Below are 24,998 nucleotides of genomic sequence, written 5' to 3' on the forward strand. Positions count from 1 at the left end.
ATATATTTGTATGTAAAATACAATTTAAATCACAACAAAACTATTGCATATATATATATATATATAAACGATAAGACACACAGAAATTACAAACATACAATTAATGCTTTATGCTTTTTATGTTTGCATTTATTACAATGGTTTATTTTTTGTTTTATATTTCTTTTGTTAAATTTTTCGTTTTTCTGCCTTAAGTTCTCATTGTTTTTTTTTTGGGTTTTTTTCATTTAAAGTTTATATATTATTATGTTCACCTAATTTTACGTCACAGTATAAAAAAGAATTTACAACTAATTTCTATTTTAATATTTTCTGAATATAGATTATATCACTAGGTTCATTATTACTCAATAGATTGATTAGTTATGATTCCGTTTCATTACCCTCTCTAAAACTGTATAATTAATTTTAATAAAATATGCATACATATGTAAATATATATAAAGAAAATATAACAAAACAAAAAACAAGAGAGAAAAAAAAGCAAATAGAAAAATTATTATAAATTTGAGTAATTGTTTTTGTATTAAAAGTTATTGACTAATTTACTTAGTTAGGTTTAACTAGTCGCCGGGATGCTCGGGGCAAGATCGATTCACCTCGAACCATCGATCGATGCAGCTAAAACAGAGATAGTAGCGGTTATTAGTTTAAATTTGAAAGAAGACAATAAGAGAATGCTTACCCTTTATGATAAATACACAAGCACGGCAATCGCGCTATAATATCACCGGGATTCAAATCTTCTAAGCAAATTACGCATTCGCCCTTGGCATCGGATAAAACATCCTCTGAAAGATTTGAAAGAAACAAAGCGGGATTAGTAAATGCAATTTTTTTTTTAAATAAAGATTTGGAATAAAGAGAGCTGGGCGAGTAAATGTATTTTTTTTTTAAGTTTACACAATAAACACAAACTTGCATAAGCACATTATTTATCTTCAAGAACCGGGATTATATCTCTATTATAGGCATTGGAGAAGCTTCATTTTTATCTCATTTCGAAGAATGATCAATTTTAAAAATTGTGGCGATAGCAAAGAAAATCGCTTGGCTACTTTGATTTTTATGCGTCTGTTTATCAAGCCAAATAAAAAATATGCATATTTTTTTTTTAACAGGCACAGCGAAAAGGATTACATTGAACCTACAAAAGCATATTATAGATGTCATCATCAGAATCATCAAATGAATTTTCTGACTAATAAACTTAGGTCTGGTAAAGAGGGTGAAAAATGTAAGACCTTGCTTCGTTATCCTCTTTCTATAGCTTTTGTGGTATGAATCGGTGCGTTATTTTTCTGGCATATTGAAGGTGACTTTTTTGCTTGTGCTTTATCCAATGTAGGTTGGTATTGAAAATGGCGACGGTAACCCCGTCCATCTCCGGTATTTTCGAAAAAAAGCTATTTCCCCTTATACTGGATCCAAATTTTTGAAAGTTGTAATGTGAAGTAGCATTTTGGTATAAAATAAGATACCTACCAATGAAAGTATTCTCAGATTTTTTTATGGAAGAAAATACATATGTAGATATGTTTGTTAATTATCAAAACTTAATCCGAATTTTAAGATTTCAGAAAATTAACACCCCTACTGCGAGTGTCGACTAGTAGTAGATAAACGACTATTATTCGATTATGGCTTTTCCATGGTATTGTGCATGTCGATTTCTCGTTCAATAAGCGACTGTTAATAGCTATTAGTCGCTCATCCTTCTTCAACTGTCTATAACTTATTCACACTGACTTATTGAACCTTTAGTTTCATAAATTGACCCCTAAAGAAAGTTTCATAAATTGACCCCGAAAGAACAAACGGAAGATGCTGACCGATTCGAGAGAGATTTCACCGACCTAAACGGGCTTAGATCGCCGAGACAACAGCCCTTTGTCGGGTAAAACCCGAGTCATTTCGGTACGTAGAACTGGCTCCCTTAGCTACCAGAGGGAGTCTCAATTGTCTGTTATGCTCTCTGAGTTTTCTCGCTTCTTCACTGCAAGGAGCCCTAAAAAATCCTCAGCAACCCATTTTACAATCTGGACGAAGGAGGTTGGACTGCAGCTGGGTATACACGTCGATGACGAACCAATCCCGACGGTGAATAAACGGAAAAACCTTTGGAGTAATCTTCCGACAGTCTGCTCCCCTTCTTCTCGGCGCATACAAATGCAATTGTCAATAAAGTATAAAGCCGCAATAATGTCTTCAAGTCGCTAGCCGGCATCATCTGGGGCAAAGACAAAAAAAACTTGTTGCGAACGTACAAGGGAATTCGCCGAACTATGCAGCACCTGCGTGGTCGCCGCGAACTAGCAGGATGCAGTGGACGAAGCTACAGACTTGCAAAAGCACGGCACTTCGGACAGCGACCGAATGCCTTCTGATGTCGCCGCAACATCACTTGCACAACAAGGCTCATATGCTCCCAGTTAATGAGCATAACACAATGCTCTGCAAGCAACTCTTGGCAGGGTGTCACCGACGTGAGCACCCGAACAGATATTTGCTTGCGGAAGAACCCTCGCTACGGCATGTCAGAAGGCATCTATATGAACTAACGGACGAAGTCCAGAGGTTAATAAAGCAATCTCTGGACCCGACAGCATACAGACAGGCCCTGAACGGGAATCACAGGGAGACAGTCTCGAGTTATATAGACTCTCGACCTATGAATGCCATTGGGGGCACACAAGCACCAGCCCTGGACGAGACAGAGAGCTTCGCCTGCCCAACTTCGCTCTGGTTACTGCATCAGGTAAAACTTGTACCTGAGAAGAGTAAGCACAGATGTGCCAAACGAGTGCTCTGCATGCGGAGAGACACCCCATCACTCGAGACATCTCTTGGCATGCCCACTGAACCCCACTCAACAAACGCTCTTGTCCTTATGGACAAACCCTATNACGCAAAACGCAACAAACGGTAGCCCCTGTTTGTTGTTGTACCAACATGAAAGTCTCCCAAGGAGCTTTTGGGAAGTCAGCTAAAGTGAGAGTCCTGTGCCGGATATAGATTTGGGTCGTTCCAGTTATGTAGACCCGACTGTCGTGGGAACGAAAAGTAGTCTCTTCGTTTTCACCACTTTTCTTTAAAATCGATCCTCCATGTGCTCATAAGTAAGCTTTAAGCGTGGGTCTCAAAAAATTACAATGTGCCTTTTCAAGTAGAAGTTTGATTTTAGTTCTAAAAACCTGTCTTTAAGTTCCTACAACTAACGGTTATTATTATATTATTGCTAGAAGTTAAAAACACTTTTTATAATTTTTTACTGCTTTTTAAAAACAATGATTGAAAGGAAAACATGACGGGTAATACATATTTGAACAAAGCCGTGACAGTAACTTGAAATTAATTATAGAGCGACTCTATTGAATAATAATGAGCAAGAGTGTGAGAAGATAAACAATGTGTGAGATCTTGTTTACAATTGCTGTAAGTTTTTATTATGTAACAACTACTTTACATAGTTAAAAAATGTAAAAGAAAAAATATTTTTTTATTAATTTCCTTCATTTGCATAAATTAAATTAATAAAACTACTTAGATAGCTAATGAAGTTTTCTGCCCAATGACTGAGTATGCAATTTTAATATATGTACGTGTTTATAAATTAAAAAAAAAGAAAAACATAACACGTTTAATACACTCGATTTTACATGCATTAATTACATGATACGATCTCATTGTTGCTTTTTCTGTTATATGCAATCAATTATAAACACACTCACCATTGTATGACAGTCGCGGCTTTGTGAGGCACATAACTAAATGGCATTCAATATCGTCGGGCAACACAAATTTGTTACATACTGGACACTTAATACCTGAAAGTACAAATAAAAAAACGAACATTTTTTAGAAAAAGTCACAAAAATAAGTTATCATGCAAGAATGGATTTATGTATGAACTTAATTAATAAGTATTAGTAAAATATTGGCAATGACGTAAATGCTAAATGCGCAATTGTCTGTTTGTACATACAGCAACAATTTCTTAAATATTCTATTTTACGCAAAGTTTTTACAAAACCACCAAAAATCAGCGTTCCAAACCTTGTGTAAAATTAAGGAAAATTCTGCAAATTTTCATTCAAATATGGCACTTTTTTATTTACACTCTTTAGATAAAAGTTGAGTTTGCCGTTTTTTTAACCCATACAATTTTAGTACAACAAAGTGCAAGTCTGAGGTTGGCAAATTTTTCTATTGAAGGTGTCGCTCATTTTCTCCATACAAAATAATGTTTGATAATTTTTTTCTAAAGCGTGTAAATAAAAAGTGAAATATTTGAATGAAAATTGCAGAATATTCTCTAATTTTGGATAAGGTTTGGAAATCTGATTTTTGAGGTTTTTGTTGTAGAATTAACCCAATTTTTGTAAAAAATTTGCAAAAAATTAAATATTTGCCCGTATTGCAAAAAATTCGCTGTACCTAAACTTTATTGATTGACTGTATGTACATATGTATGCTCAGTTCGCATGAACTACATGCATCCATAGATATTAAGTTATAATGACTAAGCACTGCGTTGAGCAGGAAAAGTGAATGCGAACCAACTCACGAGCCATTGGATACAGTCCGCATGCGATTTTTTTTTTTATAACCAAATGTTCTCATGAACTTTGTATGCAGTTATTTAATGGAGTTGAGCGTGCACACATATGGATCACTCATTCGGACAGACAGACACAGCACTCGTGGTATAAAGTTAACTCTACAATTGCTATCTGATCTTTTTTAAAGGTCACATGCGGCTCTGGCTACAAACAATCTTATACATATTAACTAAGACGCTTAATAAATTGCTCTACATACAATTATTAGAATTAATTTTTCTAATAATGCATGTACGCACATTGAAATCTGCCCGTTAAACAAGTTTGTATCATGGAGAATTGTCCAGCATTTTTTTTTGTTATTTTTTTTTTTGTTGTACATACATATGTATGTATTTACTTATTTTGACTTAATTTGAGAACAAAACTACTTAGTAATTTATGTACATACATACATAGTTATATACTTCATTCTTGTAGAAAACCCTTTTTTCTACAAAAAAAATTTAATTGTAATAGCTGATGGTACACTAATCTCTTTAGTTATAACTTTATGCACATACATACATACACACATACACCCTTTCGAAAACAATGCGTGCTTCTAGTAAACTTAAAATGCAAATTTTATATGGAAGGGAAATTCCATTTATGTCTTCTTTCCTTTGATTTGCTTTAATAAATTTCTAAGAACTAATTCTTTACATGATATTTAGTACCGTCAATATAGCACTTAATGTGAAAAAACCGGTTTTTACACAAGTTACCATTTTTGAAAACCCCGGGTTTGAGTACCGGTTATCAATTTTAAGAAAAGCTGATTGTAATTTCAAAAATTAAATTGCTTTTTTTGTACCGGTTGCCAATTCTTACTAACAAATAAACTTTGCTACTGCAAAGATTACTTTACGGTGATTTCAAAAATGAAATCGGTTTTTCGCACCAACTACCAATCTCGAAAACCGCCAGTTCATAGTACGAGTTACCAATTTTAAGAAAAGCGGAGTGGTCATCCCAATTTTATTATTATTGTTATTTCAAAAAAGAAATTATTTTTTTTTTTTGTACAGGTTACTAATTCTTACTAATAAATAGAGAAATCTAAGCAAAATATTATTATTTTAATTAAAAAAAATGGGCTGGATCACTCCGCTTTTTACGACATTGGTAACCGGTAGGAAGAAAGTGGATTTTTAAAAATTGGTAACCGGTAGAAAGTATGCGGATTTTTAAAAATTGGTAACCGCTACAAAAAAAGGCGATTTCATGTCTGAAATAACCATAATAAAACAATGCGCGTGAACTTTTGCTTTTCTCAAAATTGGTAACCGGTACTAAAAACCCGGCACTTTGGAAATTGGTAACCGGTAAAAAACCAATATCATTTTTGAAATCACCGTGAATTACGTTTGTCGATTTGTGCATCAGTGCTAGTAGCAGCGATGTAGTTGCCAAAAGTTTTCAATCAATTAAAAATGTTTTTGGTCAAATTGAGAGATATGTCATTCTCTTATTTTGTTAAAAATATTTTTCTGGACAGCATGGTATCTTTTTTATCCTGTGCGGAATTTTGAACCAGGTACACTTAAATATAAATAGAACCAGATTGACTGTACCAAGAGGAGGGCTGCTATTTAAGTTTCAAAGGGCCGTTCTACTTTGAGACGAGATCCGTTAGGCAGATTCAAGGAATAATTAAGGTTACATAGGTAATTTTCGGAAAGTAAGATTTTAGAAATTATTAAGTCGTATGTACCACCTTTTTATTACATGTAAGCAGGTAGGACTAGTTTCACGAGAATCGACAGTAAAACTAATCGTTTTAGGAGGATAATAAGAATCAATTAGTATTTTGTTCCTTTAACAAGTCATAAAGCTAAGCAAGAGTTCATTTAAGACAGGCATGATGTATTTATTGTAAGGCCCCAGAAATGGAATGCAGTGAAGACTTAAGGGTGGAATGTAGAAATGCTATTTAGTGCTTTGGCAGCGTAAGCACATTAACTATCATCGATTATAGGTATAATAACCATAAACAGCTGATTTTTCGTAATCAACAATGTCGGTGTTGCCAGACGAGAAAAATGGGTAATATCGTAGTATATCTGCGAAGAACTTCTTTCACTATCATTAAATTAACACTAAATTCTTAAAACTCAACAGCAGATCATAATAAAATATGTACATCAAATTAAAGGTAATTATTGTAATTTCTTAATAATATAAATTTCTTTTGCATTAATTATGAAATTTTGTTTAAAAAAAATTTATTTTATGAAAAAATACGAATTTTTTCCGTTTTTTAGTATTTTTGGATGAAAAGTATAAAAAAGCATACAAATTATGTACATCAAGTGAAAGGTAAATTAATTGTCTTTATTTTGACATCATTAGTTTTTGAATCGGTTATGTAGTTCACAAGATATTAGTTTCAAAAAATTAAACAAAAAAATTTAATTTAACCTTCATATCTTCTTAATATTTTTGCACCAAATTATTTTGCAAACAGTTGAAATCAGCGTGAGAGGTTCTATCGAGCCATATTTTTGGTTTAGGCATACCTAAATGGTTCATATTCTAGACTTATGCCAAAACTTTGAATGCGAACAATATATCTTTTTTACGGATGGCAACACGTTCTTACTCGCACTTTAAATATCAGTTATGGTTATGGCTATGGCGTTATGGTGTGGCACCACTAATCGAATACAGTGTTGGCCATAATGTTGGTTGGAACAGCTGATTTATATGGCTATGACTATGTCACCACTAATTTAAGCATTAAATATGACTTTAGGAATTAAAAATTAGGGGCTTTATTTCTGGCCGCAAAGAGCATTCAATATTTTTTCAAGCCGCCATTGCTCAGTCTATTGACCCAGGTCTTCCTAAATCTCTTTCCATGATGTTGCTCACCGCAGATAGAAATAATGCGATGACCAAAATGACCACTGGGGAGATTCTATAGCCCGTTAACGACAAGTTTCTGATCGCTGGCTGCTTACAGTCAAACTGCGGTTTACAGTTTAATATCCGGATCCATAAAATAATTTTACATAAGAATCACCTGAGTTGTCATTCGAAATTGGAGTGTATGCATGTGCCTATATCTGCAACCGAATTCCAAGTAGATGCGCGTGCTCGACGACTCGCTCAATCGTAGTTAAATACAAAGCTCCTCTGCTCAGTTAAAACCTAAACACTTCTAATTTGAAAGGGATTTACATTATGAAATAGCAATTCAAATATTTCGAGAACCTATGATTAATAATGCACACACTTGTATACATATAGACATACTTGAATTATGTATTTTTATGTAATTACTCAAAATAAATGCATGCGTCGTATTTTAGACCGACATTTCTTCTGAATGACTTGTTGTTTTTTATATGTATGTATGTATATAGAAAGTTCTTATCACATTGTGTTTTGTTTTGCTTGATGCTTATCTTTTTACAATCGAGTTGAGTAAACAGGCATCGCTGCCAAGAAAAGAAAATAACACTTAAACCAACAGAAAAATATGTTCACACCCAAATATTCATTAATTGCGATCTATTCTAGAACAAAAATTAACACTTAGTAATTTCTCATTTAAAATCTACGCAAATATCTACGGTATAAATATTTTTGACTTTTTTTTGATAAATCGATTTATTATTGCGGTCATTGCCTCTAATTATTAGTTAGCCGATTAGAGTGTGTTCCCCCGCATACCAACTTGAGTGAATATTGGTATTGATCGTTATGAACTACATATGTATAGGTTGGTAAATAGGTATCTACATACATATATACATACATACATATGTATGTATGTGCGATGTTTGAAGATACCAACAGGTGCACAAATATACGCAATAAGTCATTAAGTACACAAACCTATGTTCGTTAAACGGATTTTAAAATTTTCTCTCATTCCTTTTAGCACTTTTATACATATGTAATATATGCATGTATGTACCAGACCGTACCAGGGAAATGGTCGGCCTTGGCTCAAACCGTGACATTTTTGACCATATTTTACTTAATTTTTCATTAATAGTAATATTTCTATATATTTTTGTGAAATCTTTTGAGTGCACTTCTTTTTCTCAACTAAAATGTTGAAATTTCTAAAGTTTATACAACTGGTTTATCTTATTTTGGCATTGCCATTTTGTTTCAAAAGTCTGGTTCTTATTTTATTGCCAAATGGGACGGATTAAAAAGTATGGCACCTTTTTTGGCACTCATAGCTGCTAAGGATAGTTGGCAGTCCTGGTCACCGTACACCCCTGAGTCTCAAGTGTTTTTGCAAGCTATTTTCGAAAACAATTGTTTTTTTTTTGCCGAACGTAGGCGACACCTTTTTACATTTTGTGCCATAAATATTTTCGGCATTTACAGCTGAATCTTAACCCTCTCAGTACAAAACATCAGGCGCTGAAGCTAAAGATCTGAAAATTTGTTTACCGGCTAATTTTGGGTCATTGTTTTCACAAATACAATCAAAAATTTTATGAAACTCTTAGTTTTACCGTTACTCAGCGTCCATTCCATTTGGACAGCGGTACTCTAGATTTGTAAACAGGGAAGTGATATCAATAATTTTTCTTTCTTTCTTTTGCGAAATATATTTAAAAACTGAGAATAAAATTTCACATTTTTCCGGATTTCAATTCCACCGAAAAATAGTTGATTTGTTCGTACATCTTACACTACAAAATATCGATTTTTGGGAAATTTTTAACTCTAGTGAAAAAACGCGGTCAACTGCATCCCGAAAATGCAGTAAAAGAAATGCGGTAAATAAGAATTATATACTTTTCTCCAAGCAACTGTTTTTTTTTAAACAAAAGCTCTTATTTAAGGAAAAAAAAGAGCTTTAGGTACAAAAAAAGTTTGTCCAATATATTGGACAATTGTACTGAAAGGGTTAAAGTATGATATACCGATGACCTCAAGTTCATTCTAATACTTACACATCAGATCTCAGTTCTTATCGCCCCAACTTACTACCCTAATATCAGTAAATTAAAACTCTCCAAATTCGATTATTCCAGTAGAAGTATTTAAAAAAAGCAACTATACGTTAAGTTGTGGTAAGTTCAGATGTGCTGAGTTTAGGTGAGTTTGGGTGTGTGAGTTCAGGTGTGGGGCATACCCAACGGAAAGTATTTTTAGTTCAGTTGTGGTGAATTTAGGTGTTTTTAATTCAGATGTGGTGAGTTTAGGTGAGGTGAGTTAAGGCGTGGTAAGTTTAGATGTGGTGAGTATATAAGTGGTGAGTGCCCAGTGTTTCTATCTATATCCTTTTCTCTATAAGTATTATTTTTTAATCTTTTTCCTTTGCCGTTATTCTCATACTAATATTTTTCAAACATTTATCTTTATTTTAACCTTTGTGTTTATTCTTTTCTTCATCTACATATTCACCTTCACCTTTGACCTTAATCAAATAATCATCAAAAACAAAGTGTTTAAATTTACCTTTATCTCCATCTTTACGCATCTTTGTTTTTATGTTTATCATTGCCTTTATCTTTTTCTTCATCTACATACATATATACTCACCTTTGCTCTCATTCTTGTATGTATTAGTCTTAGCACGTTTTTTTTTTTTAATTAATACTACTTCCATTGCATTTGCCAACGGTCTAATGTATGTACTTGGACATGTGCTTATGTATTTATATTTCTCGATTTTTCATAGTTTTGCGATTCTGTTTTCTATCTTTTTTATGGCTGCTTGCTTGCGCCAAAAACTTACCAATATATTTGCTTGTGGTCGCCGGATATTCGCCGTGAACATTGTTCGGATTGCCGAAAACTTGGCCCATGTTTGCTTTAGTTGTTGCTAATTATTATGTCGCTTGCTTTATTGATAATTTTTTAGTTTATTAATTTGTATCTCTTAGCTTTTAAAAATTGTTTAGTTCTTATTTTCGCTTCGCTTCTGTGCGTGCGGTTGCTTGCCACTGGGGTTTTGTTAAGAAAAAACTTTTTTGCCAATTTTTTTGTTGTGGTAACTGTCTTTGTTCTTTGCCTGGCGGTTCACCGAAGTTAAGTAGTACTGCATACGTGAGAAAAACAAATTTTAGACCGCTGAAAAAGTGCACAAACATACACTCAATCATGTATGTATGTACATATGTCTGTATGTGACTACTTAAAAGAAAGAAAATAATTCGTTCATGGCCGTGACTGTTTTTCGCTCACTTCTCGCGATCATTCTAAATATTGTAAACACGCAAGTCTACGACTTCTGACTATGTACCCCACCGCCTGCACTATTACTCCTCAGCTGTTTCGCACACACATATGCACACACACACACATACATATAGGCTAGTATCAATGGATCAACAGCGCACTCCGCTCGACCCACCGACCTTTCCCAACTTTAATCGTTCTCATCACAGCTGCCTTATCTTACGCAAACACTTCGCCGCGATTGCGAAAAGAGCGCATGAATGTATGTAGTATATATGTATACACTCGCACATAAACACATACTAACAAATGCACGACAAATATATATAGTCGAGTGCCAGCAGTGGCGGGGTGGGTGAAGTGCGCGCGATGGTGTTGCTGGTTGAATAGGCGAACGGGCAAACGGACGGACGGACGGAGGGACAGACGGACAGACATAAACTGCATTTATTGCAACCACACGGGACTGGCTGGTCGACTGCCTGACTGGTTCAGCGTCGACTCCGCCTTACAGCTCCACCTTCTGCCAAAAGCGAAAGCTCTGTTGGCGCTGAAACCCTGCCTTGCTGTGCTTTGTTCTGTCTCCGTTCAATTGAATGATTGCCTTTTTTGTTGTTGCTTTCGTATGTTATTGCATGACTGCGTTTTTGTGTCCGCCTTGCCGTCTTCCTGTTTAGCAGGCGTTCAACGCTCCCTAAAAAAAACACGGTGACGGCGGCGGCAGCGGTCGTGTGACGCGGCTGCAATTGAGCGCACTTCCCGGATTCTACGCCATACGCGTGGAGCGGTGAATAGCCCGAAATTACGAAATTATGAAATTGAGTAACCACGTAACGCAGACACAGCAATGTTGGTGGCAAACTTGCTGATAGGGGTGACCCCAAACGATAAAAAAAAACATGACTAAAAAAAAATTTTTTAAATTACAACAAAACTAAAAAACCAATGTAGTGAGACGATTGACCGAGCAGTCGATGCAAATATCTACGTCAGAAACGGACCTTAAAGTGTTTGTGTGTATTGCATTCAAATACGAGTTTTAGAAAAAAAATTAAATCACTTAACGGCAACAAAAACGAAACTATTTTCAAATGCAAGTAGGTACTACTTCTACGCACAATTCGCGAAGCACAAACGTACAGATTTTTGTATAGGTCACAATGATTTTCAGCAAAGGAAAATAAAAAATTACGTCAAGAAAAATTCACTTGCACATAAATAAACAAAAGTCCGCTGTGAAAAATCGAATTTTTCGCACTCGAAAATTCGCCGATCAACTCGGAGTAAAATAACTGACTGACTGCCAACAGACTAGTATTTGCGGTAACTGCTGCTGCTGTTGCTGCCGCGAGTGATGATGACGGACATCGGACTGGTTTGGCTGGTCTGGTTGTAGTTGTCGCTGTCGTCGTCGGCACTCTTTGTTGTTGTCGACAATGCTAATTGAGACACACACTAGCACGCCCACTCCCCCTTTACAACACCACAGTTGTGCGCTGGCTAGACACACATGACTAGTACACGCTACTACCACCACGATACCAGTGTTGCCACACATGAAATTTTGCTACCAAAACTGGTAGGTTGTTTTCCATTTGGTAGGTCGGTAGGCTAGATTGGATTTTGGTAGGTTTCGTGACAATGAAACAGTGTTAAATGCCGTATAATACTCTTTTAAAACTGCATCAAGGCTTGTGGCGTCTGGAACCACCTGGAGCCCACTGTAGCGCAACGCTGAGGTGGGTTCCGGGACATGAATGGTTTGAAGCCAACAAAAGGTCCGACTGTCTCGCAAAGCGTGGAACCGAAATGCGCTTGCATGATCCCCCGAACCATTCTGCGGTACATCTAAAAAATACATTGCAGAACTACATAGGAGCTAAGAAGAATTTCAGATTGCTGCCCAATGGCGGAAGGAAAAGATAAGACAACCAAAGAGATTCATAACTCCTCACAGGAGGAACTGCGAAAGACTCCTTGTACTTGGAACTCTTACTGGCTAATTAAAAGCACACTCCACGTTAAGGTACCATTTGAATCAAATGGGGCTTTCTGTAGAGACGGACTGTGGGTTTTGTGGGCTGGAGGAAGAAACCCCAGAGTATATTCTATGTAGCTGCTCACGAAAAATGTATCGTAGACTGATACCCTTTGGAGAACGATTTTCTTCTCCATATACAAATTTGGAATATGCCACAGTCCAAAGTGCTTAGATTTTTGAATTGCCTAAGGTTGGAGTGATTACAATATGTAGATCTCTTTAGGTCGGATAAGTATGTATAGTAAAATCAATTGTTATACGCAGTTAATTTGTTTTTATTTTACTAGCTGTGTCTTGGTTTTACTAGATGTTAAGTTATCTACATTTTTAATAAACTTAACATTAAACAAAAATATTAAAAACTCAAAAAAAAATTGTTGGTAGATTTTGGTGGATTTTGGTGGGAAAAAAATTTGTGTGTGGCAACACTGACCACGATATGCATTTGTATTCTACGAATCAAAGAATCACCAGTACTGCGATTGTCTGTTTTCATGTCTAGCTTTCAATATACATATGTACATGCATACATACAAATTATAATACACATGCATATATATTTATTTATAGATTTGTATGTAAATATCTGTCAGCGTTCCCACCGATATAATATTTGCCTTTGCGTGAATGTGTCTGTGTTGTACAGTGGGGTAAAGTGGCATGTAACTATTTAAATATGCAAGACAGCAGTTATAATGACTCCGTACGCAGAAGTCCACGCAAGTAAGGAAAGCTTTTGACTAGATATAATTCCCCAGAGAGTGGCCAGAAGTGATCCTTTTGCGTACGATTTAATCGCATCTCACAACGCCGCCCGGATATTTTAACCACGTATCCTCTGGGCAGCGTATCCATTTCGGAGCGAGCTAAACTGAGACGGGGCAAAACCTCGCGTGCGCTACGCAAAAACCCTTCCAAATGAAAACAAAAACCAAGCCTTGGATGATACCCCCTTCTTTGGAGCGGGACCACAGCAAATGCTTAAAAGACTATGATTTTAGGGCATGCACCAGGAATGTTCGGACCCTTAATTGAGAAGGTGCCTTTTCCCGGTTGGTTGATATCTAAGGGAAGACCAAGGCTGACATCACCGCCATCCAAGAAATGTGATAGCCGGGGCAAGAGAAAAGGAAGGTGTAGGTAGGGTCTTGCGATGTTTACTACAGCTGTCACGCAATGGAGCGTAAATTCGGTCGGGCAAGTTGGATTTGTGGTGGGAAAGATACTCCGTCGCTCTGTCGTTCACTCCGGCGGACGAGCGCCTAGCCACAATCCACATCAAATCGGGGGTTCTTCAACATCTCGCTCATCTACGCCTACGTCCCAAGGGAAAAGAACGACGAGGTAGTTAAGAATATCTTCTATGATCGCCAACATATACAAATTCGGCCCCCATCACGATATGGCAATCGTGATCGGCCATTTCAATGCCGGGGTAGGCAAGGAAGGGATATTTGGTTCCACTGTTCCATGGAAAATTCTGCCTTCCAAACGTGCCATAACAGACTGAGGCTGATCGACTTCGCCGGGTCCCGATCAGTTAAGCTACTTGGCTGTCTCCATTTCGAAAAAAAAACGAGAAATCAAATTGATCATACGGCGAAAAAACCACAAAACTGCTGGAGCCGACGACCTACCAGCAGAGCTAATTAAATATGGCGTCGAGAAGTTGGTAAGGCTATCTAAGCATCGGCCATACTCGCTTTACAACGATAAAGTCTAAGCTGGCTCGAACCCGTCGTACGAATGGACATTAACGATGAAATTCTTAAAGTAACAGAGAAAGATGAAGGACTCCTTTGCGATGGAAAGACCATGTGGAGACGGACTTGGCTTCACTTGACATTTCCACTTGGCGTCATTTGGCGTCATTTGGCAAAGAAGACAAACTGCTGGCGTGCTTTATTGAACTCGGTGGAAGGGAAACTGGGCAGTCTCCGAATATATTGAGTGAAAGCGAAATCGAGCAATTTTTCAAATTGAATGGAAGCTGATGACGAAGTATAGTGTTGAACGTTTGCCTCGATTGGAAAGGAACAGCTCATAGTGATATGCTCAAAACTTGGCTAGTGATTGATTCGACTTTCAACTGTCCGCAACTAAAGCGATTAAAGCGGACGATTCAAGGAAGTGGGCAGATTTATTTTCCCAATTCAGTCAAAATAAAAGGAGAGTTTGGATGGAAAGTTTTGGTGCCTACAGCGCATAGCCCGCACCTTGTCCTATACGACTTCCAAGTTTTTTAGGTTGCCGTAGAACTTTCTGAAATCACTTGGTTGAGCTTTTTGCACCAACGGCTTAGGCAAGATTTGTTTAAAAACTACCATAAAATATGTCAGAGAGTTGTCATGGGCTTAACATAAAAATTTGGCTCTGCTTCATATTTATCTTCTTAACCTCACATCTATACCTATAGATTATGTTAAAAAAGCTGTTTTAAAACAGAAATATCGAGAGGAGGCCGCGCTATTTTTACTGTTGAAACATATCGTCGATCCACCTATCTGACAGCAGTCAAATTTTATTTTCTTTAAAGCCGTTGGCTAATCTTATGACCGAATTTATTTTTTTTTTGTTATTGGAGAATGCAATTTACTTTTTATTATTTTAATAGTCTTTATTTTTCTTATAGAAAGCTTGCTTTAAAAATATTATTTTAACCTCTAACTTATTTTTACCTGCATAAGCACATTTGGAAAAAAACTAAATTTTATTTATTCACTTTTATTATCAAAAATCATTAATTTTACAACCATAAATCTAAAAAATTAGGATTTATAAGGTAAAAAGAGTGGTAATCTGGAGGAGTTACTTGTTCAAATTTTAACATGGAAAATGTTACTCATACGCCATGTACGATGTGGCGTATGAGTATCATTATTCCCTGGCCGTATTTCATACAAACAAATTATTGTAGAACTTTTTCTTGGCAAAAGAACAGGCTTTAATACAAATTAAAAAAATATAATTTTTTTAGTATTGTAATTTGTTATAACATTTTCCCAGTCGAAGTTTGAATTTTTTTCCATAAAAATGAAAAAGTGAGTGCGTGGTGTTTTTGTTAAGTTAAATTTTATTTTTTTATACAAATATGGTTGATACTTCAATCAAAACCACATATTTCAAACTTTCAAACTTTATGCAGAATTTAGAAAAATTCTACAAATTTTCAGCTAAATTTTAAACTTTTTCTCTGAATTTTTAGAAAAATTTAGGGTATGTAGGTCCATCGGTATGCTAAAATGCAAAAAAAAAAAATTTTAAGTCAAAATTTTAAAAAGGTTTTTACATAGTAATTAAATAACCCTTTATTCGGTAAAAAATAATGTACAACCGTTGGTAGTAGAGATTTAAAGATATTAGTAAACATATGCGCTGGCGTGACGTTACAAAAAAACAAAAGTGAATTATGACTTGGGTTACAAAATTGCTAAACTCTGCGAATTGGGAAGACTATTTGTATAAAATTAGTTGTAGTAATATGTTAAATATTTAAGGATAATTTTCCAAGTTTTTAAATGTAGAAATCGTTTCTGCTTTTTGTTTAATCAGCGGAACTATCTGACATGGTGTTAACTGATGTTATGTTACTAAAATTTCCATTCGTTAATATAGTTTTTGAACGAATTTTTAAACCGAAGAAAACATGCATTTTATGTCGAACGTACTTTTTATTTTGCAAATCTATTGGCGCTTTCTTTTCTACAAAAAATGTTGCCTTTTCATTGCCCCCTCCAAAGTATTTGTGCGTAGAAGGCACTGTTATTTAATTTTACGAAACTGTTTTATTTATTTATTTTTTATTTCATATTTAAATTTTATTCTTTTAAAAAGAAAAATATATTTCATATATAATTTCATTTTGAGAATCTTATATTTTTCTTAATTTTTAAGTAGGAACTTATTTTGTTTTATATTTCTTTTTTAATAATTTTACTTTTTTAATTATTTTTTTTCTCTTTCAGTTTCATTTTTTAAGTTTTAAGATTCTGTCGTTTTAAAGAGAAACATATTTTTTAATATTATTTACGCTGCTGGCAAAAAGTATTGGCACAGCAAGTTTTTCACAATATATGCAGCAATTTTTTTTAGTATTGCTCTGTTAGTAGAAGGTGTAGATGTGAGGTAAAACAGAAATTTCACTTAGACATTGTATGTATGTAGGTACACTGTGCGCTACATTGTATTGTACTTCAAATATTGATTTATCCACATTTAAGTGTTACATGACCCACGGTAAAAAAACAAAGCAGCACTGGATAGGTGTGCAGCAGCGAAAGCGGTTTACTCTGCATGTGTATACATGAAGTGGAGATTTTTTTTCAATTTGCCCCTACAGGCAAAATTATAGAAAATGAACACGAATACATACCCTTAATTAAGTGAACAAAACGACATTAATAAGAACAACTCACGATTTCAACTTTGATGTGCGTATATTGAGACCAACGGAGTGCCGCTGTGAGAAGTTGAATTCAAACACACAAAATGTATATTGCAGCCTTTGTGGTTACATACATTAATAGAAGCCACCAGCTGAGTCAACAGAGACCCACGGACTTGCAAATCAGATATGCACACATTCATGTCAAACACGCATCAAAACAATCACTTGAAAATGTTGTCGCCGTCGTAGTCGTCGTCGTCGTCATCGTCGTCGATGCTTTGATGGCCTTTCATTCGCTCCGACAGCCATAATGCTGATGCGGAGTTGTGGCAAAGAGTCACCACCCCTCACTGGCGGCCACCTCTTGTCCAAACAGTTTGTCTATCGGTCAGAGAATCTACACTAACTGCCTAACGTTGCTGTTAATTGCTGCTATCACTTGTAATCAGCTGCTTGTGCTTCAATAGCTGATACTACAAAGCCTACTCGTACATATACATACATATGTATGTATGTTTGTGAATGCATCTTTTGCCCTTTAAATTGGTCACGGAACCCACTGATTACGCTGCTTGCACGATAGCTCCTGTTTTTCTAGCACATAATTCCTTATCGGACTTGACTTTTTTTAATTTTTATTTCCCGCAGCTACTAGTTTTGCCTAGAATGTTGCTCGTTGCCCGTTATGGCGTGCATACATACAAACTAGTATTTTAGTATTCAGTTTCTTTTCACTTTTATTTAAATTTATTAAGACAAATGCGAGTGCACGAAGGCGACAAAACACCTACAATGACCACCGCAAAACCAATTTCGTTTATGTACTTTATGGTATCTCTGTGGAAAACTTAAGAAATCGCTAAAAGAAGTATCTGCTCGTCGTGGGTATACTCGCATACTCAATCGCTCTGCGTTGTATTTGTTCCTGTATACGTTGATTCTCGCTGCATGCTGACTGGCTGCTGCCCGCCTTCCTACCTTCTTCCTGCTTATCGTACTACTCGACTACCTACTGTCGAACACACAGGGGTCGTAAGTGATTTGGCGGTGTTGCCAGCTGCTCGGCATCGCCATGTAATGCATGCGAATGTTTGCCTGCAATGAGCCACCATCTTAACACAGATATCTTATCAACTACAGGCGAAAAGTAAACAAACATGTTGATTTATTTCCCCATAAGATCTTTTAATTTGTAAAAAATGTTAATGCTTGTAGTTATTACCTGACAGATAAATGGAATATTTAACGGATTTTTTATAGGCTTAAGAAAAAATTACTGATTCACCAAGTTTGTCTGCCCCATTTGAGTAAAAGGAAAATTATTCCATTATTCACAACTAGCCGGCTTAGTATGCGCGAGACTTTGCCATGCGCTGAATGTGTAGATATTCAATATGATGCGATTGACAACTAAACAAGTTGCAACCCGACTAAAATTACTGCGAATCGAAAGGTTAAGCCTTTCTCTTGGACATATAACTTTTTTAAATTGAATGAACTGTGCAAATCTAATGTCATTAACCAAAAATGCCCTCACGTATTATACATACATAATTTTTAAATAGGTGGCAACCCCACTGAATCAAAAAAATACAAACTTATTGCACATGCAGAGACCATATCCTTTGCCTTGGTACCTCAGTTTTTAGTCCAACAAACGGTGAAGATCTTATAATTTTTAAAAAGTGGCAACCCTACTCAAAAAGTTATACATTAACATTGAACATCTAAAAGCCGAGCCTTTTTATTTGACACCTCATATCTTGTAATACAACGAACAGTGCGGATCTAGTAATTTTTTAGACAGGTGGCAACCCTATAGGAATTTAAAGTACTAAAGATAATATTCCTATCGATACAGATTATACTTAAAAAATCTCGTATAAATCCGTTCAGTAGTTTTTGAGATTAGCGTGGTCAAAATATCTCGACTTTCCTTTATACAATGTATAGAAGATAGTAATTTTTAAATAGGTGGCAGCCCTACTCAAAAAATTAAAGCTTTTGTACATGCGAAGGCCAGGCCCTTTCATTTGGTATTTAATTTTGTAGTCCAACGAACAGCGAAAATCTTTTAAATTTTTAATAGGTGGCAACCCTACTCAGAAAAATAATACATTATTGCAAATGTAGAGGCTAAGTCTTTGCGTTTGACAGTGATGGTGCAAAACTGATGCCAAAGCTTATTATGATTGAATATAATGATTTTATTAACAGGTGGCAACCCTATTCAAAAAAAAACATTGGAGCTTTTCTAGAGGTCAATTCCTTTCATTTGGCACCTCATCTTTTGGAATCCAACGAGCGGTCTTATAGTTTTTTAGACAGGTGGCATATATATAAGAATCTCGACTTTCCATTATACTATGTATACGATTAGGGCTGCGACTATGCCAATATTCGGACATCACGATATCCGTTCGGATATTCGTGTATAGTGATAAATCTGGATATCCCGATATCCGGTTAACATGCATTCTTTTTTTATCCGAATACCTGATATATATCCGTTATTTTGTTATTCGGATATCCGGTTAATATCCTTTGATTTTGTTATGCGCATATTCGGTTAATATACGGATATTCGGCTTTTTAATTAGCTGGATTATTCGGATATTCAACAAAAAAAATAGATCGAACTTCCAGCCCTAATTAGAATTCATGGTATTACTGCAGGTATAACTCAGATAAGAATGGTAGTCATATGTAGTCGACGCAGTGTCGATGCCTTAAATTGTACATAAATATTTTTGATCTTTATTCTTGACTCAAAAGTACCACTAGACCTAATCTAGAATGTGTTATGAATACTCCTATTAAAAATACAATCAGCGTTTCCGAAGCAGCCCCCTCCGCGTCAGAGAAAGGCCCTCCGGAGTCTGAAGTTAATTTGTTGTCAAAAGTCGAATCAGATACAATAGATACGCTGCCCGAGGAGACACCAATACGAGTCAATAGAGACGTTGACCGAGGCCTCTCGTCGGCATAAAGCTTTATCCAAAGAGTCCTTCAATGGGATAGGTTTCCTAAGAGGATAAGATGGCACTTTTATAAACTACACAGCAAGACTCTGAAGTACTTGCTTCAAATGCATTTCCCAAGCTCTCCGGTGGAACCGGCTATGTCTCCTCAAAACAAATGCTCTCCAGAGTGGGAAGTCAAGGCAGATTTGGCGTATCTTTGATAGAGGCAAGTTACGAAGGAAGGTAGAGCCTTTCCAACCTTACGTGGTGATGATATTTTTGCAATTGAGAATATCAAAGTATCTGAGTCATTCTGGTACTTCTGGTGTTAGGCTCCTTGGGTTAGAGTTGAGCCAAGAGAGGTAACTGTTAAGTCCGTAGCACCACTCTGCAAGAAGCTGAGATTGCGTCTGGTCTCTCTCGGGAGTTTCTTCTTCAATGTCGAGGGGCGACAGTCGACTACCTAGGACGATGTTGTCCTGACTATATCGTCGTGTTAGTTGTCGAGCACAACTCCGTATTTTTCTGCGCCGAATGTATGCTCTACGTACGGCTCGATGTCGGTTCTCCAGAGTGTTGTGCTCCTTTTCCACCCGATGAAGCTGACACGACTTGAATTTGCAGTCTGTAGCTGCACGTAGAGCTGCATTCTGTCAGGTTTGTATTTTTCTCCACTGCGTATTGCTCGTCTTTGCCGATCACATTGGCTCTCCCACCTACCTACCGATTGCCTTACAAGGAGTGAGCAGGAACTCTTTGTCGGCTCCCCAAGTCCTGCCGGCTATAGGCTTGCTCACTTTGTTCCTGGTTCGCAGTTTGTTCCCAGTGGCTGAGGCGTGCGTTGATATCTAGAAACCGCTGTCAAACGTGACTCAGAGGTTTTAAGGACAGATGACAGTCGGTATCTTGGCGTCATCGACGTTCAGTTCACTGCCAGAGGCCTCAACATTTCTGGAAACATGTTCTTAACTTTCCTAAACCCTACAGGACTGTAAGTCTAACTTCCTTAGGCCTACACATTAGGTGCACAGAGCTTATCCGCTCCCTTGCACCATACTAAATTATGTTTTCTCAAAGAGAAATTAACTCATTCGGCCTTACAGTAGCTGGTTGGTAAGATCGATCGAAAGCGCTTTCAATACCAAGGAGATTGCTCTGTGTTTTCTCTTGGACATCGAGGGTGATTTTAATAATACTGTCTATGTTTCTAGTATATCGAGGCCATTGGACTATTGGTGCCATGGTTTGCACAATACTCCCTTGGAGTCAGGTGACCACCTAGTAAGATTACATAAGTGTGGTTACAATGCTATTGGATACGCAGATGATCTGGCAATTATAGCTTCGCGTATTCCGTATTACTGACTCGAGACATTGGGAGTACAGCTCTTAGCGGACTTTCAAATTGGTGTGTCAATAAGACTCAGCATAAATCCGAAAAAAGATATTCTCGTACCATTTACAATAAGGTATAAACCAAACCTTGGTTCGGTCATGCCTGAATAAGCGGGAAACATTGTGCGCAAGGAATGGTGGTTTTCATTGACTGACGAAAAAGCGAAAAGTCACCACAATGTGGACACGATGCGACGAAATCGCACGTCCTGCAAAGAAGTAGAAAATGATGGTCCGATGAGCTTATTGCTTGTTTCTTTGGCCTTTTTGTTTCAGTTTTGTCGGAATAAGTCTGAAATGGTACTGAAATTAAACCGGCACCTGAGAAGGCTTTAACTCCATAGGCATAGGGAGTGGGATTTCGGCTATTGAACTTGGATAAACAGAAAAACAAGCAGCGCCGGTAGTCGCTGCGAAAAAATTTGTTACTGAAGGTTTCGGCAAGATATGGGTAAAAATAAAAGACTTTTGGGAGAAAGTTTTTTATTACTTCATTAAGTGAAGAGGATTCGATTTTTTGTCGAGAAGTTACTGCTATTGGAAAAAAGTGCCATCAGCACAAGAGGACCGATGTTGAGTGCGAATCTTTAACCGCTCGGCCAAAGTGATCTGATAGCAAAATTGATGATATTAAGGAAAACTGTCGAATTCTTTATGAGAGAGCTTTCTCTACAAATCCTAGTGTTGCTCCTCACGTACTTTTTCACCTACTGTTACTTGGATTTGGTATCTGAGGAAGGCTACTTGTATGCTTCAAAGATTTACATGCTTTGTGAAACAGTGATTTGAGGTAGACATTTTTTGGAGGCGGATATACATACATAGCATAAAGCTGACAGAATGATAAAATACTGCAACCTTGGCTATATTGTGCTTTCAAAACTCATTACAAGACCTTGCTCAGTCATAATGCCCAGCTGAAACCCAACAGCGATCGGATTAACTCCCAATCGTTGTCGTCAAGCTTAACTAACTGGAGACCCAGAAAGTGTGCTACTCCAACTGGGTTGGTCCATAAGGAGAGAGGCGTAATTTGAGTGGAATATAGGAGGAATGCGAAGAAGTGTTGCGAGTCATGCGGTGACTCTACGCATAGCGGTCACTTATTGGGCACAAGTGCATTTATCTAACTCGGATAGGAGTTTAGCCTGCTGCAGTATCTAGATCGAAGTTGGGCTATGGTGGTGCGAGTCTTCCGAGGCAGACGAAGCCTCGTCATGTAGGTAATCCTGTGGCAACATCAGAATGCATCCGGTGGCTGTCCGGACTGCCGTTTTTTGGCAAGCCTGTAGCTTCGTCCACTGCATCCTGCTAGTCCCCGGCGACAAGACGGCCGCTGCATAGTTTAGAACCAGCCGGCCAATCGGCTTGTATGTCGCCAGTAAGTTTCTTTGTCTTTGCCCCAGGTGCTGCCGGCTAGTGACTTGAGGACCTTGTTGCGGATCTAAACTCAATTGACAATTGCGGTTGTATGCGCCGAGAAGGACAGAAGACTATCAAAGGTAACCCCCCAGTATTTTATGGTTATTCACCGTCGGAATTGGTAAGCTATGGACGCGAACTCCCAGCTGTAGTCTGACCTCCTTCGTCCGGGTGGTAAAAAGAGTTGCCGAGGATTTCATAAGGAAGATAGTTACTCTTTGCAGTGAAGAAGCGAGAAAGTTCGGATAGGTAACCGTTTACATTCGAGCGCAAGTTATCAACTCCATTCCCGGACGCCATTATGGTGGCTGAGGGAGCTTTGAAATGCAGTAATTAAACAGAAACGAGGAAAGGACACCAGCCTGTGGCACTCCTTGTTTAATCCTTGTTTTATCTCTAAAAATTACTGAAAAATGTCGACCACTTAGTTAACTCTGTGACCACCATTTGAGTCCCTATTGGAGAGAGGATGCCTCGATATCTCTTAATCGCGTGGAGTGGCTGACGGTGTCAAACGTCTTAGACAACGCTACTAGAACTATTCTCTCACAGGGATGGTTTCGGTTTAGGCCACGAGTTATCTCAGTGCTTATGGCTTTAAGTGCTGCTGTTGTGGTGAGCATTTTACTGAACCAAAGCTGATGCCTCGCTGGCGTCAGGTCGTTCGTACAGTGCGGGAGTAGCAAGGCCTGAAGTGTCTTCGCTGCCGGGAAAGGGAGTGTTATCGGTCAATACGACTCTCCTTTGTCCACCGGTTTAAGCAGTGGGATCACTCTCCCTGTTTTCCAGATGTCCGAAACGATGAGAGCGGCCATAGACAGGTTGAAGACCTTGGTGAGGTAATTTGCTCTCGCAGGACCAAATTTTTTCAGCTATCGTCTTCCCGATGGCTTCCCTAAACTAGCCACGGGTAAATAAGAGGCGCACTGGGCAGTTTGTCCAGCCTTCTGGTCAGTCGGCGTTTGGCTTTGTATAGGTCGCAACGTTATGCTGTCCCACCAATGTTATGCTTATCCCACCAGCGCTTACTATTGTTATGTCGAGCGAGCTGTTACAGCCGCGCATATTCCTAAACAACCGGGTCCTTCCGGTACGTAGAACCGGCTGTCGTTGGAATGTGATGGTTGATCTTGTGTATAATAAACTATGATTGTGTATGGTTTCATCTTTTGCCTTAAGACTGATCGGAAGAAGGGATTTCGCCTGATTGCTGGTTTTTTGCGTAGTTAAGTAATAACCTTGACATAGGCTTCCCTCTATGCTTTGGATAGATATGTCAATGCTAGGCATGCACCTGGTTACGATGGGTCAGGAGATACAGTTCTTCTTGAGTTTGTACTGCTCAAATGAATCCCTTTGCCATCGCACTGAAGGCCAGCTGAATAGATATCTTGCTATTTTCCGGTATTCCACAGTGGGTCTGCGGCTGTCGTCAGTGTCTTCTTGCGGTTGTTGTTGTTGTAGCAGCATACAAATTCCCCAAAGACTTTTTGGGGAGTGTTGCTGGAGTGACAGTCCTTGGCCAGATATAAATCTGGGTCGTTCCGGTTACGTAGACCCGACTATCCGTATTCTTGCGGTCAGAAGAGCTGGTGTCCTTTCCTCCTCACTCCTGTGTCATGCTGCTTTCAATATGAGGTCTGCCGTTATTGAGCAGATAATACCATAAATTACTGGCGGGATTGCCATCTGCGATTTTTTCGTCGCACAACATCCCATCGGCATACTCGTGCATTGTAATCCAATTTGTTTTGACGGTTTTACGCTGCTGTCCCGCCCGCCATCGCTAGGGTTACATATGTATGTAAGACTCATATGGAAGCGAAATATGAGCATCTGAGATCTTCGACAATCAGGAATCTGAACTGTGGACAACAACTACAAATCTTTGTATCTGTACTGAGAAGTGTCGTGTCTTACACGTGTATTGATAGGTGGAAAACTTTAATATAAGCCAATTTAATTTTAATTTATTAGTTATTTGCAATAAGTACCTAAGTAATAACCACTAGACTAAACCTAGGATGCAC

At 37.5% G+C, this 24,998-nt stretch overlaps 1 protein-coding gene across 7 annotated transcripts; it reads right to left on the bottom strand.

Annotated features, from left to right (window-relative positions):
- Positions 1–201: 201 nt before the first annotated feature.
- Positions 202–18,031, bottom strand: LOC108375195 (E3 ubiquitin-protein ligase ZNRF2-like). 7 transcript variants are annotated; one of them, XM_017631301.1, is made up of 6 exons: positions 18,014–18,031; positions 10,318–10,620; positions 3,732–3,827; positions 686–791; positions 550–621; positions 202–394 (listed from the first exon to the last, which is right to left on the bottom strand). In XM_017631301.1, the coding sequence occupies exons 2-5, from the start codon at positions 10,385–10,387 to the stop codon at positions 564–566; spliced, it is 330 nt and encodes a 109-aa protein (XP_017486790.1). In that variant the 5' UTR covers positions 10,388–10,620; positions 18,014–18,031; the 3' UTR covers positions 202–394; positions 550–563. The 7 variants fall into 7 exon arrangements, with proteins under 7 accessions (XP_017486790.1, XP_017486789.1, XP_017486787.1 ...); XM_017631300.1 differs by lacking the exon at positions 18,014–18,031 and adding an exon at positions 17,891–17,996; XM_017631298.1 differs by lacking the exon at positions 18,014–18,031 and adding an exon at positions 17,749–17,884.
- Between the last annotated feature and the right edge of the window lie 6,967 nt (positions 18,032–24,998).

The sequence above is a fragment of the Rhagoletis zephyria genome, unplaced genomic scaffold (genome assembly GCF_001687245.7).
Source record: "Rhagoletis zephyria isolate East Lansing unplaced genomic scaffold, Rhagoletis_zephyria_1.1 Rzeph_scaffold_08613, whole genome shotgun sequence".
Taxonomy (NCBI): Eukaryota; Metazoa; Arthropoda; class Insecta; order Diptera; family Tephritidae; genus Rhagoletis; species Rhagoletis zephyria.